Source organism: Orbicella faveolata, unplaced genomic scaffold (assembly GCF_042242905.1).
Source record: "Orbicella faveolata isolate gen_17 unplaced genomic scaffold, um_ofav_v1 contig_34, whole genome shotgun sequence".
Taxonomy (NCBI): domain Eukaryota; kingdom Metazoa; phylum Cnidaria; class Anthozoa; order Scleractinia; family Merulinidae; genus Orbicella; species Orbicella faveolata.
Genome location: NW_028301563.1, coordinates 13,628,433 through 13,648,267, shown reverse-complemented (window position 1 = coordinate 13,648,267; position 19,835 = coordinate 13,628,433). Strand labels below are relative to the sequence as shown.

The window sequence follows — 19,835 nt, the reverse complement described above, 5'->3', positions numbered from 1 at the left end:
CTAATCATAGAAACAGCCTGGAAGTTGAGGCATTTTATAGCGCGTAGATGAGGCTTATTACAAGAGGTTTGTAAATAATAAATCGAAGTAAAACCCCGAACGTCTAATTACCTAGTTTAGACATGTCACAACGAGCCAGGACTACCTCGCCAGGTTTAATTGAATCGAACCAGTAATTACCGCTGACTGCATCTTCTCTTTCACTCGCCCTGATCTCGGCGCACGACTCAGCTGGCAACTCGGCAACGGATCCAAGGGGAACTAAAAACAGAAAAGTCAAAAACATTGTTTTTTTCTCGGCGCTTTTCTGTCATTACTAAACACCACTATTGTTAAGCTCTCTTGACGAAAAGCTGCGGGCTTTGTTCGTAGTCCTCGGGATGTAATGAGATTCTGGGCACGCCTGTATACGACACAATTACCATCCTCAAAAAAAGATAGAGAAGAACTGTTCAAAGAAGAACAATACCTCTTTTCCTGAATCGTTTAATATAGAAGCGATGGCTGTCCGGAACAAAATCTTCAGGTCTGGCTTCTTTGGTGCGGTTGTTCAACTCACATATGCCTTGGCTGATGACGTAGTTAAAGCTTTGACATCTGACGTCATCATCACACTTGTCTAAACAATTAAGCCAGATTCCGGTCTTCTCCTCGATAAAGGTATGGCCTTTTAACATCATGCCGCGGATGGAATATTCGCCTCGAATTATACACTGCTGAGCGTCCAGTTTATAAAACAGCTGAGACATCAGAAGCACCGCGATGCTCATACTTATGTCAGCTTCTGAAACTGTCATATGGAAAGAAAAATATCGAGTCTTGCGTAATATGTTTCTTGTACTTTATATAAAAACTGATGCAAGCGAGCATCTCGGTCTATTATAGCTGAGTATCAATGAGCAGAAATAGCTCTGAATGGCAGCGACACAACACGCCATATCTTATTATACGGTGTTGGTTGTAAGCAATCCTGTAAGTAATCTTGAAATAAATGTAAAAAAGACTATAAAATAATCATCTTGAAGCAGGTAATAGTCTTTACTTGAAACGTATTCGTCGAATTCTAGCCCTATACAGACAACGAGAAAATGAAATAGAAACACAAAAGGAGACAAGAATTTCTTAAACAGAGGTGCTGCCTCGATCCGTTACATAATCTCAGTGCCGCTCTTTATCTAAGTAGCGGCTTGTGACGGAATCATTGAATTTAACTTCAATTTGTGAGAAAAAAGTGACAAAATAACGTTGCGTCCATAATAAAATTGAGAAATTTGAAAACACGGACTATGTTTCTACGGTTAGTCTTACCGTCTCCTCTAATCCTTTTCGGAAATGCTCTTCAAACAGAAATTTGAAAACGCCGGCTTGTGTTTTAGTGTGGACGGAAAACATTTTGAAAACAGGGCTTTTCAAGAAGGATGACATCACGATAATCAAGTGATTTCCCTGTCAGAGTTTTCCTCAAACACAAATCCAAAATGACCGGTAATTCACGGTTGCGTTTCCAAAGTATTTCCAGCGTTGTTTCCAGTCGCGAAATTTCGGATTTCTTCATATTTTGCCCAAATCACCTCTATAATGAATTGTTTTCGAAAATACCCTTCAAAGGCCCTGAAGCGCTTTAGTTTTTTTCGAAATCCAGGAAAGTTCAAAAATCGCCATTATATCTGCCAGCCGCCGCCGAAAATGGCCGAAAATTGTGCGTTTTCTTTTCGCTCGTACAGATCAACGCGAACATGTCTATCAATATATTTTGGCTAGCTCAGAATGCATATTTTGCTGTTTCTAAAGCATTCATTTGATTAGCAAAAGCTCCAAATGTTATAATATTTTAGGCCGATACAATTACCTTCATCGAAGCTCGTGAGCGAAACGGCTAATTTTAGCTAATTTCAATACCATCAAAAGCCCACTGGTGCACAGAATTTGAAGTCGAAACTGAAAAAGTACCCCTTAAGAGACATAAACGTGTGGTACATTTTGTTAAATTCGTCATTCGTGAAATCAACATGGAACTTGGCCAGTTACTTTCATCAAGAGCAAAACTAAGCGAATTTGGAAACCTTTTTTCGTCAATAACGCATACGGATGCTTGTAATTTTTTTTTTCCTTTTAGATTGACCACATGATTAGCTTTTGCAAACATTTGCAGTTAAATGAAAGTAGATCTTGCTTTTGGTGCATTGCAATGTTATGCAACATTATTTCGATCACCGACACGCGCATATCGCCCGAAACCTATGTGACTTCCGCCTATGTTTTTTTTTTTTTTTTTTTGAAGGTGACAACTGTAGCACACATTATTCGTTCAATATCGGCTGTTTTAATTTTTGTGGAAGACCCACAGCCGAACCTGACTTCAAGACATTTTTAAACGTGGAGCTTGAGTAAACAATCGATTACAGTTGCATCCATCACGTTTGGCGTAGGCAGCACAACCGTTTCACGTAGACAGGTACACTCTACTTCAATCAAAGCCTCTCAACTTGGAAAATGGATCGTCTGTAAACGGTGACAATATTGATGCCACTGACTTGACGTTTAATCCGTAGGTTAACTTAAGGTTAAGTTAAAGGTCACTGATATTGTTACGAAATTATAGTGCAAAACGTAACGGTGAGAGAATACACGAGGAGATGTAACACTTTTGAAAACATTCACGAAGTTATCGGTCCGAGAGACAGAGTTATCCTCGTCCGAGAGACCGAGACAATTATCAAGAAAGTACCGCTTCCTGTGAAAGCAGGTAATAATTCTTATTTTTATTCCTCTTAAACTGCGCGTCGTTGGTCTCTATATCTGTTTGGTCTCTGTCTTATTGATATATTTTGATTTTGTTTGATCATTTTTTTTTTAAAGATAAAAGGATTGAATACCAAGAAAATATGGAAGTCATATTTTACCCCTACTGATACCTCTCCAGAACGGCCGTCTAGAAAGGTTCGACTGTATTACCGTTAATAAAACGCGACATCCTTCCTATTCAACTTTAAAAAACACGGATATTGTTCGTGCTTTTGGCATAGAAACGCACCGGGGAAATGGCTGGGATGGAAAAAGAAGGCCTACGAGACACTAGTCTTTAATGGATACGTGTTGATAATTTACGTACATATTCACTCCTACTACTTACTTTTTGAAAACTATATAGACTACACAGTCAAACCTCCACTAACAGCCACGTCTCCACAGCGGACTCCTAGTCTACAACAGACACATTTTTTGTCCCGGTGGACAGCCACACATTCACTCTTATTTTTGCCTCTGAAATGCGCAAAATAAGGTTACAGTACATAATGCTTAACTATTTTATACCGCCTAATTATGGATGTAGAAGTTTGCTATGTCAATAATTGCGAATTCTCAAGGTAAAACAAAGGAAATTTTAGCTCTTCTGAGTGGCCGATTTTTCTGCTAACTATTTCCCGGCTAACGAGGTATAGATATGGGCACTCTCCATTCGACCAAAAAATTTCCGGCCAAAAATGTCCTGCCTTTGTGAAACCTTTCCAAGGAAATTTCCGTTCCATTCGCGTCTGTTTCGAAAATTTCGGAACTTTTGGTTTTGTGGCAAGCGCCCATGTTATAGTCTATATAGTTTAGCAGAAAGCAACAGGGGTGAATATGTATGTAAACTCACAGCGCGTATCTCAAATCTGATGCCCTCTAGGCCTCCTTTGTCCTTTTTGTATTCCAGCCCTATCAACGGTGCATTTCTTTTCAAAAAAATTAGTCATTGTGGTTCATGTTCTCCAGACAACGCAAAAATTGGTCATTTCACGTCGTTGTTTTGTAGAGGACGGCAAGGAAATGTACCAAGAATTATAACGCACTCGCACAGCTATTGTTTTGCTCATTAAACCTTTTGTTCAGTGACGTTCCAAATGTCGTTGCCGTCGTGATTTTCTTATATTCCCTACTCTCACTAACGCTCTCTATCTAGGGAGCGGTTAGTGGGGGAATCATTGAAATTTACTTCATGTTGTGAGAAAAAGAGATGAAAAACTCAGGCTGCGTGCACACTACAATGGAGAAATTTGAAAACACGGCTATCTTTCTATGGTTAAGACTACCGCCTCCTCCAACCCATCATGAAACGTTCTTCAAACAGGAGGAATTTCAAAACACGGCTATCTTTCTAAGGTTTAATCCATCCAAAATGACCGGCTGCGTTTTTTTTTCCAGCGTAGCGTGCAAGGAAAACATTTACTATGTTTTTAGGTATGCTCTGTTGTATTAATAACCTGTAACGCTGATGTTTTTACTGGAAAAGAGCTGGTTAAATTTATTTACGCATCCCCTTAACTTTTTGTTTGCTTTCTTCAACTCACTGAATCCAAGATATCGCTCACTTAGACAAAAAGAAGACAAAAAAGCTCAACAAATACACAAAACGAAAGAAAACAAATGAAACGCTTGAGTTCGCTCGCTCAAGAGAAAACCATATACTCGCCTATAGACCGCAAGATACGTAAACAACAAAGATGATTTCCGCATAATTTAACTTAATTGAGGGGTTTTAATGATGACATACGGTAATTTTACACGGTGAAGAAAGTGGGTATTTCAAATCCACCTGTTACTGGTAATAACTTCCTTTTTTAATTGTCGAGTGCTTTCGAGCACGTAAGAAGTCGTTTTTATTTTGTGACTACAGAAATCAAACGATAATTACCTTTATAACAAAAGACTGACCGACAAAACTGTGACACAACTCATGGGCATAAAGTTCCTATTTTTGTTTATGATTAAATTCAGATAATATACTTCTTAACAACAGCATTACGTATAGTAGGATATGTTTGTTATGACTATAACAAGAAAGCCCGCATTTCGATTATTTGCTGTTTAAACTCCAACTTTCCGTGCCTTTCAAAGGTTTTTGAAAGATCTGTCCTCAAAGATTACACAAAATGCGAAGCAATGGGTGTCAGATTAATTACCTTGCCGATTTTATTAACAAAAAATGCAGCATCATCCTTTTTTTTTTTTTTTGGCGATAGAATACAAACTAGACACGCATTTCACAGATCCCTTTTCCCATCTAGTGAGAAAATAGCTGGTGTTGATATTCTAGCTTCCTCTTCGTCTTTATTTATGTGCTGACAGAGAATTATTTTTAAGAACCGTGTTTGATGCTATAAGATAAAAGCGAGTAGCAATTTCTCGTACGAACTGTTGTAAAGAATTATGCGTCGGCAATCGTGTTAAAAGGCGCTGTTACACTGGGTTATAAACATACCTCGCATTGCTGTAACGAAAACGTGCGAGACATGTCCAATTCAGGGAGTGTTGCACTAAACAACGCCTCGTTCAATTTGCAGTTTGCATATTGCGTTGTAGATGCGCAACAAAATTGTGAGACAAATTACAAATAAATTCCGCTAGATTTATTCAAACATTATTTCTGGAAAACTTAGCGATGATGCATAAGAGACTTGAAATCTCCATGTAAATGGTTTTCTTTATCTCACAGTATTTTGACATTACAACTATCTGCTTTAAAATACCAAAGAGTGCTGAATAAACAAAGCTTCCACGAAGGACAAAGAGGACAAAAATGACTGAGCTGCAACTTTTAGAAGTTTAGTTTCCCAGTTTATCACAAAAGGCTGTGATCTAGATCATAGTCTCTTAATTATCACCTTCGTTACCATCTTTATCGAGAAAACTATTGAACTAAATAAGTACATTTATATTTTTGCATGAGTCTTATCTTTTAAACCTTTCGCGTATCGTCAATTAAGGACCGAATTCGAAATTGCTTTCGCAAAAGAGACAGACAGGAGATAAAAATGTTACCAAAAAAACGTATTTTTCTCCGTTTTTGCGCGTGATTAATGAAATATCGTGTCAGTTTTACCTGAGAAAATTTTATCATGACAATTTTGCGTGATCTTTGCGAATTCTAACTGAATGAAAATATTGACGGTGTTCAGACAAACCCGGACAAACTCAAATTCTTGGTCAAATTGGAATTTTAAAATGTCGGTCTTCATAAAGATAGCAAAATAGGAGTACCCGGAAGAAAACATGACCGAGAAGAAGAGGTTGAAGAGAAGAACCAACAATAAACTTAACCCGCTTATGAGGCAAAGTTTGGGATGCCAGCCCAGACAAGCTGATGTTAGGATACACTAAGTAGGAGAGTATAAAACGCGATTTAAAGGCTATCAATGAAAATGTAAGACATTTTGGAACTCACCCTCCGCTTGCGTTGGACGAAGCATTATTGAAATCGATGACACAAAAACGAGGAGGGCAGAAACATTCATTTTTAAACCGCAACGAACGTCTTCAGTTCTCAAGTCTTATGGAAAGTCTGGCGTTGTGAAGTCGAAATAACAGCTCATTACAAGTCAACACTGAAATAAGAGATGGCGTGTTTTATCTCTGTCATTCAGAGCTATTTCTGCTAATGTCAGTTTGACTCCTCCTACTTTTACTAAGAGTTCCCGTTTAAATTGCCCACTTATTATGTGAACAAAATATTTCTATCTGCCGGTTTTTCAACTAAGCTTACAGGAAGAAATTCCTTCTTGGGCTCCTTTATTTTAATAATTTATTTTTCTTCGGCTTGTTTATGAGTGAATGTTTTATTCCAAAGAAATATACGTTCCAAACTCATGCTTTTAACAATGAATTTCCTTGGCACTCACCTCGTTCCCTACCTTTATTTTTGTACTTTATTGAAAATTTAAACATTAATCTCGCTGTTTTTCCGCTAATATATTGTTTTCTAGTTCAAGGTGGCTCGTGATTAATCAAACTAAATATTGAATAAATAATCTATGTTAGGACGTTATTGCAACTTCGAGTTAAGCTTATAATTAATTCAATTTAAAAAGTAGTAATGATAATATGACTTTTTAATAAATAGGAAGAATGTTGAACATTATATTCTGCAGGCCTCCATGCACATAAGATGGCTACAAGTTAGTTAAATGCCATTCACGAAATTGAATTTACATCATGCTTCATCAGTATTTTTACATTTTATGTCTCGTGGGAAATGGTAAGATAGTATATTGAGCTAAAGCGGCCTTCACACGGCAAACTTAAGTTGGCAAACTCGTACCTTCACACGTCGAACTCGCGTCAAATCACAACACGCGGTAATTTGCAACATGGCCGACTTAGTGCAGTGGCACTCACGTCGAACAGTGAAACAGGAGAAGAGAAGAGAAGAGACAGAAAGGTTTGGACGAAACCCAGTTTGTCCGCTGGCTCCTCCATTTTCTTTTGTGTGTTTTTAGTATCTTTTTAGACTACAGATGAATCGTTTCACACAGCCAGACAATTGTGAACCTCTTCGATAAATTTAAAAGTGCCCTCATGTTCATCTTGAATTGCGTCCGCCACTTTGTGAAGTGTTACGCAAATAAATCAAGTGAACAGAGCGCGTGTTTTGATTGGTTGACAGTTAACAACACTTGTTTGCCAGTCGTTCACACGTCAGAAACGAGTTTACCAACACGAAAAAGTTGGTGAAAAAGTTGACGAGAGTAGAGGCAAGTTCTTTTTGTCGCCAACAGTTTGCCAACGTGTTTGCGTACTGTATTTGGGCCGTTCACACACACCAACTTGAGTTTGCCAACTACGAGTTTGCCACCTTTAATTTGCCGTGTGAAGGCCGCTTAACACCAGCTGGAGATGTGAAGTCCAAATAGCAGCCCATTACAAGCCAACACTGTGTAATAAGAGATGGCTTGTTTTGTCTCTGTCATTCAGAGCTATTTCTGCTCGTAGCAGTTTGACTCCTCCTGCTCCTACCATAAAGACTTCCTGTTTAAATTATTACGCACTTGTTATGTGAATAAAATATTTCTATCTGGTTTGTCAACTACCCTTACAGGAACAAGTTTCTTCTTGCATGCCTGAGTTAAAGTTATATTCTAATGAAAGGAACGTTCGAAACTCATGTTTTAACAATCGTTCTGTTAAAATCCTGGAAATTTGAGGGCATTTTCCCTGTTCTCTATCTTTGTTTTGGTACTTTATTGCGAACTAAACATTGATTTCGTTGTTTTCCTCTTAATGAGTTTTTTTTTTTTTTTTTTTTTTTTTTTTTTTGAAGTTGGTTCGTGATAAACTTGGCCTGAATGTTGAATACATATCTATATCAGGACGTCATTGCGACTTCGACTGTTAGCTCAATATATTCCTCGGTTTTGGTAACGTTTTGACAAAAGGTAGGATGTTGAACATCATATTTTACAGGCCTACGTGCGTGCGATTCTTATACGTTAAAATTTATTTAATTAATTAATTAAACGCCATTCGAACGACTGGATTTAAATTTATTCTTTTCTCTTTGACAAACATATTGTCCGTTTCTAATTTTGCCATACTCGTGAAAAAATATTATCAGGCGTCAAGTTACGCTTGCAATGTAAATATGACAAACTTTATTTTTTCGAAGGCGTTTCACTTTGTTTTTCGAGCAAAAAAACACAAGTTTTTTTCGTAAAAATAAAAAAAAACAGTCAAACATCCCGTAAGCACTTACGGGAGGTGGTCGCTTACGAGAGCTCAGACCATTTTGTCGGTCAAAATTTTGCGTCATTAGCATATGGTAACTGCAGAGAATTACCCGCGTTTTAAATGTCGTATTCATGTGAAAAGTCAATTTCGAGAAAAAAAACCGATACTTTCCGTTGAGAAAATTTCCATCTCTTGTACTACCTAGGAATGCGATGATGTTACAACATCTTACGATGTGTTTTATTATCCAATTTTTGCTCTATCATTTGTCAAGTGGACGTTCACTGGAGGTTTAAAACAACAGAAAATTTCAAGCTTTTAGCTCTAAAGTGGTCGCGGTCGTTTACGAGAGGTGGTCGATTACAAGAGGTTCAAAATATAGTGATCTGACTTTTGGTATTCTGGAAAACTGGTCGCTGAGGAGAGACGGTCGCTTATGAGAGGTTGTCGCAATCGGAGGTTCGACTGTACACTACATGTTATTATGTCACTCTTGGTCTACAGGCAAACCAAGAACAGACGACCACACGTAAAATTTGCGAGTTAAAAAGTTAACCCTTGGTAACCACGCACTGAATGGTAATTTCATTTCTGGTCACTGGAAAAGTTGAAAATTTACATGGACATGTCAATTTTAATTTACAGCATGTAAATATTGATTTACATTCTTTGTAAATTACAATTTACATGTTAGGGTTTTGTAAAATAAATTTACAGGAAATTTACAGCTTTTAGTGCAGCATGTAAATGTTCTGTAAATAGTGATTTACATTGTTTTTGTCGACAATGATCATTTGAAGAACATGTAAAAACCTGTAAAATATTTTACGCACTTTTACAGTATCTGCCTTTGTACAAACATGTAAATTGCTTTGCTAAACCATGTAAGAAACGTGTAAATAATTCAAGCGAATGCTGTAAAAAGTCTGGAAATGTTATGTTTGTAACCCTGTAAAAACCATATAAATGAAAAAAGGGGGCCTGTAAGAAACATGTAAAAAGCATGTAAATGAAAAAAAGGGGCCTGTAAGAAACATGTAAAAACCATGTAAATGAAAGAAGGGGGCCTGTAAGAAACATTTAAAAACCATGTAAATGAAAAAAGGGGGCCTGTAAGAAACATTTAAAAACCATGTAAATGAAAAAAGGGGGCCTGTAAGAAACATGTAAAAACCATGTCAATGAAAAAAGGGGGCCTGTAAGAAGCATATAAAAACCATGTCAATGAAAAAAAGGGAGCCTGTAAGAAACATGTAAAAACCATGTAAATGGAAAACCTAGAAGTTGCACGGGTGCAGTGGGGGGCTGTGAATAGCCTGCTAAAAACATGTAAATTAAAAAGGGGGACCTTACAAAGGCTGTGAAAACAATCTAAATGAGATAAAGGGGGCTTTTCGAAAAACTGTTAAGACCACGTTAATGTAAAATGGAGACTCTTAGAACAAAAAGATCTAAATTTAAGAGAAGGCCTGCCTAAACCCTGCAAAAACCATGTAACGGAAAAGTGGGCTTATTTAATATAACTCTGGTGTAACGGTTCAACCAACGGAGACCGTTGAAATGATGTAAATTCCAAGTTACCGACAGGTTCGCTATCCTCTTGTAAACGGTTGGTTGGATTTTGCAAAGAAATAAATGAAAAGTTACCCCGGCCAGGTTAAACTTGGGGGGACGGAAGGGGGGGGGGGGGGGGGGGAGAGAGGAAGAGTTGTCTCGGGTAACCGAGAACATATAAATGAGACCTTTTAAAGGCGCGTAAAGTTAAAATGTAACACCGCCCTAAAGTTCCGTAAACCTACCGTGAAGCCTCCATTAAGGTGCCTTTTATGTTGAAGCATTTGAACTTCTCTAAAATCCAAGTGTGTGCTATAGTTTGCTTTAAATTGAAGTTGGGTTAGAAGGTATGCACCAAACTAAATCGCTGCATTGATCGACACCGCACTAAGCTGTCTTCTTGTGAACTTTCCGCGCATCCACAACGACAAAATAAAACTAGAATTGTTACTGCACATGCAGGCGTCCCAAGCTTACGTCTCTAGAAAAGAGAAAAACTAATTCTCGGACACGTACGTATTCATTCATGAAGGACCATGAAAGCGTCACGTGATGTGTGAGCTCAAGACGGAAAGAGCCCCGGTGACCGAGTTTGAACTGACGCGAGTTAGGTTAGGCAGGAAACCATAAGGGACACAGCCGGCCCAACGACCGTTTTCTCTCGAATGCTTTGAAACGCTGTTTTAGGCTATCTGGTGTACTTTCAAAGCTCTGTAGGTTAATTTTAGGTTGCGCAAAAAAAAATTTATCTGTTCGGTTATTCTAGAGGAGCTTGTGTATCTCGTACTTATTAGGGCTTTTTTGTCCATTTCCCGAAAACGTTAGGACTTATCGCCTTTACGGAAATGATAGCTGACTTTTTTTCGGTACTCAAAATGACATTTTGTTTTTTTGTTTTGTTTTGTGTTTTGTGTTTTTTTTGTGTGTGATTTCTACCGTTCTGTGCTTTCATTGCCGTCACTGTTATCCCAGTCCCTTTGTAAGAGCATACCAGCCTTGTGAGTGCCCGATCTCCAACAAACAGGAATCAGCGGTCTTCATGATAGGTACCAGGTCCTCTCGGTTCTCCCGCCATGTTTGGCAGTTCTTGGAACCTGCATCGAACTCGAGCTCTGTTTTAGGGGCCAAAATCCACACTACCTTCGCTTCGTCATCGTGCACGGTTTCAAGGCAAAGTTTTCCCTTACCCAGAAGCTGGAGATAGCGATCACAGGCAACAACAACAGGTAAGGAAGTTTTGCATAAATTGAACGAGTATAGTAAAGTAACGTCAAGATACGTATACATTTCGTTTTGCCTTTGGTTGTGAATGTGTCATTATCAAGGAGAAGTTACATTGCTTGTGGAATCGACTTTGTTGATGTTTACCTGCTGTGCATAAAGGGCTTATTATCTGTTATTATCTGTTCTCGATAACCGAGTATGAGCATGCGACATTTGTTATTGGCTTATTGGCTGATGCATTCTCTTGTAAGGTTATGTTGCCCTCTGATGTGAATGCTAGTAAGCTAAAATGTAATGTGCCATCTTCAGCAGAGAAATTTTTCTTATGCTAGTGTAAGTATTCTGAAGTTACTCAAGTATCTACAGTTGTACCTACATGCAAGTTACAATATGCTACACAACTGTACATGGACATTGCACCCACTGGTGCTGATAGTAAGCTAAATGTTGTGAATTTTTCTTTCACAAAAAAAACACCACGATACTTTATAAAGAGGTATACATGTACCTCAAACTGTCATGAAAACTACACAGGACTTGAAAAAAAGGAAGAGTAACTTGCTCAGGCAGGAAAATCTACTTGTCTTGGACGACACAGTATAGTCAATCGATTATTTCATAACAATCAATAGGAATTAGTCAATGATATCAGAAATCAATAAAAGAATTCGTCATGAGTAATCGATTGTGATCAAATTTTCAATAAGCATTATCAATTTTGCTGATACTAGCTTATCTTTTAAGCAACGTTTAATAAGGAAGAAATGAACAAAAGATATAACGTGAAATATGAAATCATGAATACAATTGCATAAAAACATAACATTGTATCTTGTAAACAGAATATTTTGCTGGCATACATGTATCGGGGACTATGTTTTGGGGGTCTTTGGTAGTGCCTTTGAAATCTACATAAAAAAGTTACAATCAAACATTTTGTTGAGGGACACAATTTTTCTACAGTTTATGTGAACTAACAAAGAGAGGCCAACTTTCAATTGATTCTCTAATGACTGATAAATTTGGTAAAATCAAATTGATAACTTGAAACTTCTCTAGCATGTGAGTATGAATTTCTTTCCATTGATTGATAGCACTGATAACACTTACATTAATTTCAATTTATTGATTTATATCAATTTATGGATCAATTTCAATCGATTGCCTTACCCTGGGATGACCAGACAGCATTTTAGAGACCTGTTACAGCTTTACATTTTACTTGTACGAAATTGGGCTCTTACCAAATACATGCAGGTTTTATGTGTCATGCATCTGTTCATTCATCTGTAGCAGGGCAGGAAAAAAAATTGTAAGTCACTTGCCCACTGGGCCAGTCAATTTCAGTTTTCACTTGCCCCCATTTAAATATTGGTTGCCAGTGTGATGGCCAGTAAGGAAATCAGAGGACAAATGCGAATGAAGTACGCTCGGATTCCTAACTAATTCTTGCTTTCAACCTAATAATTAAGTAATCTTTAGGTCTTAAGTTTTGAAATGGAATGACTGGAAATTATCATTTATCAAGCTGGCATTTTTAGTCAGACTCACAAGACTACTGAGGCTACATGGTAATTTCACTTGCCCACCGGGCCACTGAACTTCTATTTTCACTTGCCCAAGAGCAAAATTTACTTGGCTGAGGAAATCAGACCTGGTTTTTTCCTGCCCTGAGTAGATCACAGATAACACCAAAATGTGGTAAAAACAAAAAATATTCACATAACCCATTACCAGAGTGTGTCACAGAATCTGTGAATTTTTCAGGCGTGTGTTACTGATGTTCTTACCACATTTTGATGTCTTCTGTGATCTATTACTGAACAGATGCATGACAACGTAGAATCTATCTGCTTCCTAATACATAACAAAGAAACAAAAACAAACATTTATGACATCAGCTGTACCTTTGTCCACCAATAGAGCATAAGTGCGTGTAAGAAACAATCAAATTGTGCCTGCAAATAACTTGACTTATTATTTAAACATTGTTTGATAGGAGTTTGATTTATTGTGCATGAATATTACGATGTAGAAGATAGTGAACATTGAATATTTACTGCCACACATTTTGAGTTTAGTTCTTCTACATCCTCTGACATTCAGTGCCTTCCAATCAGAGATGCAAAGTTTTTGTCACACAGTAGCTACAGATGTAGATGTAAGATCTGTTTGATTGATGAATATTCAGGGCTCAAAATAATGGCCGGTCAACGGGCAATGTCTGGCCAGAATGGTGACTTGACTGGCCAAAAACTTCACTCACCGGTCATGTTGACCAGTCATGTCATGTTGAGACGGTCACGTTGTTCATTCTTCAATAAACAATCAAATCCCCAACTGTAAATCTGAGAGTTTTAAATCTCTTTTTTATTATGACCTCTAATGAAAACATACACCAATGCATACATGTATCTGTTCGAACGGCTAAAGACCATTCGCTTGCTGTTTGTCATGCGTTCAAGATCAATAGGAATGCCATTCAAGTGACTGGGGTTAAATCCGTTCAGAAAAATATTAAGCCAATTTTTAAATGGTCTAGCAGTGACTGGAACAAACAAACTCTATTTGTGGGTTTAATTTGGCTCACATTACACGTACTTGATTTTTGCATAAATATCCTGACCGGTCAGATATGAGACGTGACAGAGCTAAAATTACTTTGGCCAGTCAACATGACCGGCTACAGTCCGATTTCAAAGGTCACAGTATAAATTGGAATGGTAACAAACAAAATAATAACTCCAATGTAAAATTCACTGATTGATATCATACACAGAATTTGCTGATTCATACTCAGACATAACTTATCTTATTTAACGAAATGTTTTATGTTACTTGTAGGATGAAGTAAAATTGAGAGTGGTCAATACATGCATACTCCTTGGCATTGATGCTTGATCAGGAAAAAATCAGCCACTGAGAAGTCTACAGTACTTATGACTCTATAAGGGGTCCAAGGCCCATTTCTTGAAGGCCCTGGAAACTTTTCGGGCCCACAAAGCCATCTTTAATTGATCTGTGTCTAAAAACTAAGAGCTGTATATGCCTGAAACTTCTTGTGTGAAGGAAACCTCTGTTCATATTGAGAATAAGCGATTAAAACAGCTCTGTAAGCATAAGATTTCAGATTTTGGTATGGCTTTCTGGGTGCGAAAACCTTTTGGAACCTTTGAGAAATGGGCCCCTGGTGCATTACAGTCTAACATGGTGACCTTCAACATTTTGATATGCTCTGGCAGCTTTCTGGTTTAAATTCAACCACTTTAAACATTATTTTTTAATGCTTTGAAGTATCACCTACACTGTACCTGTGTTAGTGAATTAGCATCAAATTTAAATATCTCAGATTGCTAGGTTGATACTTATTGTTCAATACAGCAGCTATAAGATTTCATCATAAAAAGAAAAGGCTATGTTTACATACATGTAGTACCAGAACAATAATTTATTAACTTATGATGTGTTATGGGAACTATGGTACTAGATAGGCCTTTCAATTTCAACAGGCCCCTAGGAATTTTTTTTTTACAGTACAGTTTTTTTATCACAAAAAGAAAAAGTAAAATTTTGAATATTGTTTACAGTGAATGTTTTGTCAGGGGTCCAAAATGTTTGTACTGTTTGGATTCCGTACAGTTTTGGAAAAAGAAGGAAACTGTGACTTTGTAAACATAGCCTAAAAGATGTCAGAAGTCTTGTTTTATGTTATGCAATGTAGTATTCCTTTGGCATGAATGTTTTTATGATGAATTTAAAATGTCAACCTCTATCTTGTGGTAAATGTTTTTTCTCCCTATTTTCTGTTATTTCAAAGGAACAATTCACTCTATGAAAAAAGTTGATCAATACTTCACACTTACATTGCAGTAATTTTCATAATAAGGTAAAGGTAAAGTCTGCATACGAGCCACGTGGCCCAACAGGCTGGAGCTTATCCTGCTTTCTGTAGCAGGAAGCGACTAGGACTATTTCTGCTCCCCCTAGATGAGATGCCAGTCCATTGTAGGGTTACTCCACCATTAAATTCGCTGCTACCCACTTATACACCTGGGTGGAGAGGCACTGAGAGTAAAGTGTGTTGCCCAACAACACAACACAATGTACCCGACTAGGGCTTGAACCCGGATCGCTCGATCAGGAGTTGAGCGCACTACATGTAACTACGAGGCCATGATGCCTCCTCCATTTCTCATTATTAAGGCCAATTTAATCCTACATTAATTACTTAGTAAGAAAAAACAGTTTATTCATTCATTTTATGACAAAGGTATTATCATTATGTTGCATTTGACTTTGTGGATTTAATATATATTTAAGACAGGTATCCATTCGCAAACAATTTTAATTTAGTAATACACCTAAATTGCAAAATTTTCACTAGTTGTAGCTGACAACAGTATAGTTCTTAATCATTTTATTATTTATGAATTAAATAGGGCTCAATATGACATGGTTTCGCACAATCTTGAAAAGGTCTTGAATTTTAGTAGTCTTCTCGAAAAGTGCTTGAATTCGGTTAAAGGACCTCAGTCATGGTATTTTAAAATATTTTGGCCATGCACAAAATTACATTTACGTCGTCTTGTTATGGATAGATAGAAAAGAAAACATGTTTTATTTGTTGCAATGTATACATTGTAAACCTTATTCATGGCATATAAAAACTATTTGAATTTTACTGAGTTTGTTCTGATTGCAATAAATTTCTGATTCTGTATAAATTTGCATATTTTCTACTATTATAATTAAGGTCAACAGATTTGATTACAATAAAACAGTACATTCCATGCATTTCTCTTCAAGTTATTATTTGCAAGTCATTTATCGTAGGGTTTCTGCCTCCCTTTTTCGATTTCCATGTTATTTACAGGCTCCCTTTTTTCAATTTACAGGTTATTTACAGGCTCCCTTTTTCAATTTACAGGTTATTTACAGGCTCCCCTTTTCAATTTACATGTTATTTACAGGTTCCCTTTTTCGATTTCCATGTTATTTACAGGCTCCCTTTTTCCATTTACATGCTATTTACAGGCTCCCTTTTTCGATTTCCATGGTATTTACAGGCTCCCTTTTTCGATTTCCATGTTATTTACAGGCTCCCTTTTCCCATTTACATGTTATTTACAGGCTCCCTTTTTCGATTTACATGTTATTTACAGGCTCCCATCTTCGATTTACGTGTTATTTACAGGCTCCCTTTTTCCATTTACATGTTATTTACAGGCTCCCTTTTTTGATTTACATGTTCTTTATGGGCTCCTTTTTTGATTTCCATGTTATTTACAGACTCCCTTTTTCGATTTACACGTTATTTACAGGCTCCCTTTTTCGATTTACATGTTTTTTACAGTATTATGGCACCCTCCCTGTATTAAATTTACATGTTATTTACGGGTTTCCAGGTTGAATCAAGAAATTTACAGGCTATTTAGAGTATTTGCAGGAACAGTTTACATGTTATTTACATGATCTTAGCCCTTTGCTTTGAAACATTTACAGTGTTTTCTTCATCATTTACATGTTTCACTTAAAATATTTACATGTTATTTACATGAAACCTCCAAAACATGTAAAAGGGGAAAAATCATGTAAATTATTCTTTACAGTCTTTTTTTGGTTATTTACATGTTAATTACATGTTATTTACATACTCTGTAAATTTTCAACTTTTCCAGTGGGTCGGTGCGGAGTGGACGACGGTTAGAAGTAGCAAGGAATGACAGGCCTGCACGACTTCTAACAATGGAAACTTTTGAACCATGTGCGTAATCTTTGACCCCTTGGCTTGGGAGAAGCTCTTAGACTTTTACGCACTGACTCTTCCAGAACAATATTTGAAGAGAACATTATTAAATTCAAATCACGTCTCCTTGCTAGAGGTTATCCAAAAATTCCGATTGAGACACTCCTATCAGATATCAAACTCACAGAAGGGGTATCAGCGCTACAACAAAAATACGAAAGCCGAAAAGATATCTTGCCTTTTGTAACACAATATCAACTGTCAGTGCCTAATCTCAAACATGTTTTAACGCAAAAATGGCACTTGATACAAAACCAGCCTTCTCTACGGCAAATTTTCAAAGAGCCACCACTCATATCTTTTAAAAGAGGGAAATCCCTTAAAGACATACTCGTAAGAGCGAAATTATAAATGGGTCAAAGATTGCGCACATGGTTCAAAAGTTTCCATTGTTAGAAGTCGTGCAGGACTGTCATTCCTTGGTACTTCCTACTCCGACATGCGCAGAACATTGACGGAAGTCATTTGTTGTTTCCGGTAGCCGTTGCAATCTGTCACGGTCGTCCTTGCTAAAGGTCTGTCTCCTCGAGAAGGCTCGTCTGTATACTGAACAATAAGGGACATAACAATTTATTGGATTTTTACAAAAAGAAAGCTAAGCAAAGTTGCTACTGAAAAAAAAAGAAAAAACATTCATTTGTGGGCCAGAGGTGACAAAACAACTTTTAAAAATACGCCGCTGTTGGCTTAAAAATAAAGAAATAATGAATCCGGTTGTCGAAAGCAGATTTTTGGCAGCTATTAAACGCACCGGAAGCGTGGATTAGTGCTCGTGCCAGTCCTACTCCGCACAACACCTTGCGAAAAGAGCAGAACCCCCGTTTCATCGCCTGGCCTTTCTCCGCCCTGGTCCGAAGGTCAAATGTATGGCAGCAAGAAGGCATTGAAGTCGGGAACTATTTTTCAGTTAATATTTACCAAAAGGTTCTTATAATTCCAAAAGCCATGATATCATTCCATGAAACATTCAATATTTTTTGCGTCTCCAACCAACCATTGCGCAAAAATGGTTTCCCCCCCCCCCCCCCGTCCCTTTCAACAAAACACTTTGGTCCTCCTCAAATTAAACAGAGAATTATCGAGATGAGTATTAGGAGACTCTAAAGCAACCCTGACATTGTCTTTATTTTGTTAGCTTCGAAGAGGAAGACTGTTATCGTGTTGTTTTGGTAGCACAGCTCGGGTTTGGCTGCCGCTTGCTCTGCGGGCGCATTCACCGTATGCGAGGTGAAATCTCTTTGTGTATAAGAAAAAGGGGTAGCCAGCCTTTCGACCCCACTCAACGAACACCATCCGATGACGCAAAAAGAGCTGGGGTTAGTAGGCTTCGAGATGAAGTATACCAAAAGGTCGACAGGAAAGTGAGAAAGTTTCTTTAGAAAACTGCTCGTTTTATTCTGCAAATAATTGTGCTAAGGTTACGATAGTCCCTTAGCTAGGGAGGGACAGGCTGAAAATAGCAGCAACAACTACGAGAATCACTAAATGACAAAACATAGCACAGAGTATCGACGAAGATCTTTGGAGGATGAGAATGGAAAAAGTAAAATGCTCGTAAAAATAGGCACTCGCCAGCTGAATGCACACGGGAAACTTACAACAATGTGATATTCTTCTCCTCGAGAGTTGTAATTTGCGGATGCTTTTTAGCGAAAGCCGCTGAGCAGGAATAGGTATTGATCGCGAGCCTTGACAAGGGGAGGGGATTGGGGATTGACACGAGCCAAACGGGATAAAATGACCGTAGATTCCCCCTCCACTGACGATACCCAATGACTCAAGAGGAGAGGGGGAATGGGAAATGGGGCTGCTTCCTGTCCACTGACGTCATATTTGTCACATGAGCGACTGCACTCATAATCGCTCAATGAGACATATAATAGTGTATCGACCTCCATATTCTTCGTTACATCCGGTTTCTGCCTCTGTTTTCTTTGATGAATTCTCTCAGTTTTTAGAGAATGTTGTTATGTGCCCCGAGGTTCTTGTTATCTCTGGAGACTTCAACCTTCATTTAGATGATCTCCGTGACAATGATACCAAGAAATTTATGGATTTACTGGAAACGTTCAGTCTTTCGCAACACGTATCCGGCCCAACCCAATTATCGGGTCATACCTTGGATCTAATTATTACTCGTTCGTCGGATGATGTTGTTCTTGCTTCTCCTAAAGCCACTTTTCCCATCTCTGATCATTTTATTATTCAGTGCCCTATTGGTTTCCCGCGACCAGCTTTATCTTGCAAAGAACTGACTTTTCGTAAACTCAAAAATATTGATATTGCCGAATTCTCAGCTGATATTGCCTCTTCTATGCTTTGTGCAAGCGTACACTGGGACAACATTGATGCCCTCTCCGACTGCTTTAACACGACCCTTAATGACATTTTGGACAAGCATGCCCTGCTTAAGACAAGGATTATAAAAAATCGTCCAAAGATCCCGTGGTTTAATGATGACATTAAACAACTCAAGCGTAAACGTCGTCGCCTTGAAAAGAAAGCCTTGAAAACTGACTTCGCTGGAGACTGGAATAATTACCATAGAGTTCGTAATCAGTACTCTGCATCTCTTAAATCTGTACGTGTGAATTATTACTCAAACCTAATTGATCAGTGTGCGGGTGACTCTCGCAAGCTATTTCGTGTGGTTAATTCTTTGTCCAGGGAGCCACTTGAGATGGCTCTTCCAGAGCACGATGATCCCACTAAGCTTGCAAACGAATTTGGCACCTTTTTCCTCAAAAAAATTGAAACCATAAAGGAA

The 19,835-nt window shown here is 37.9% G+C and overlaps 1 protein-coding gene and 1 long non-coding RNA gene across 2 annotated transcripts; one reads left to right on the top strand and one right to left on the bottom strand.

Annotated features, from left to right (window-relative positions):
* Nucleotides 1–103: 103 nt before the first annotated feature.
* On the bottom strand, nt 104–6,393 carry LOC149104899 (uncharacterized). The gene is made up of 3 exons (XM_089272288.1): nt 6,206–6,393; nt 470–790; nt 104–261 (listed from the first exon to the last, which is right to left on the bottom strand). The coding sequence occupies exons 1-3, from the start codon at nt 6,273–6,275 to the stop codon at nt 104–106; spliced, it is 549 nt and encodes a 182-aa protein (XP_089128414.1). The 5' UTR covers nt 6,276–6,393.
* Nucleotides 6,394–10,916: 4,523 nt separating this feature from the next.
* LOC149104898 (uncharacterized) lies at nt 10,917–16,056 on the top strand. Its single transcript, XR_016201460.1, has 2 exons — nt 10,917–11,264; nt 14,107–16,056. It is a non-coding gene; the product is annotated as an uncharacterized LOC149104898 (long non-coding RNA).
* The last annotated feature ends 3,779 nt before the right edge of the window (nt 16,057–19,835 follow it).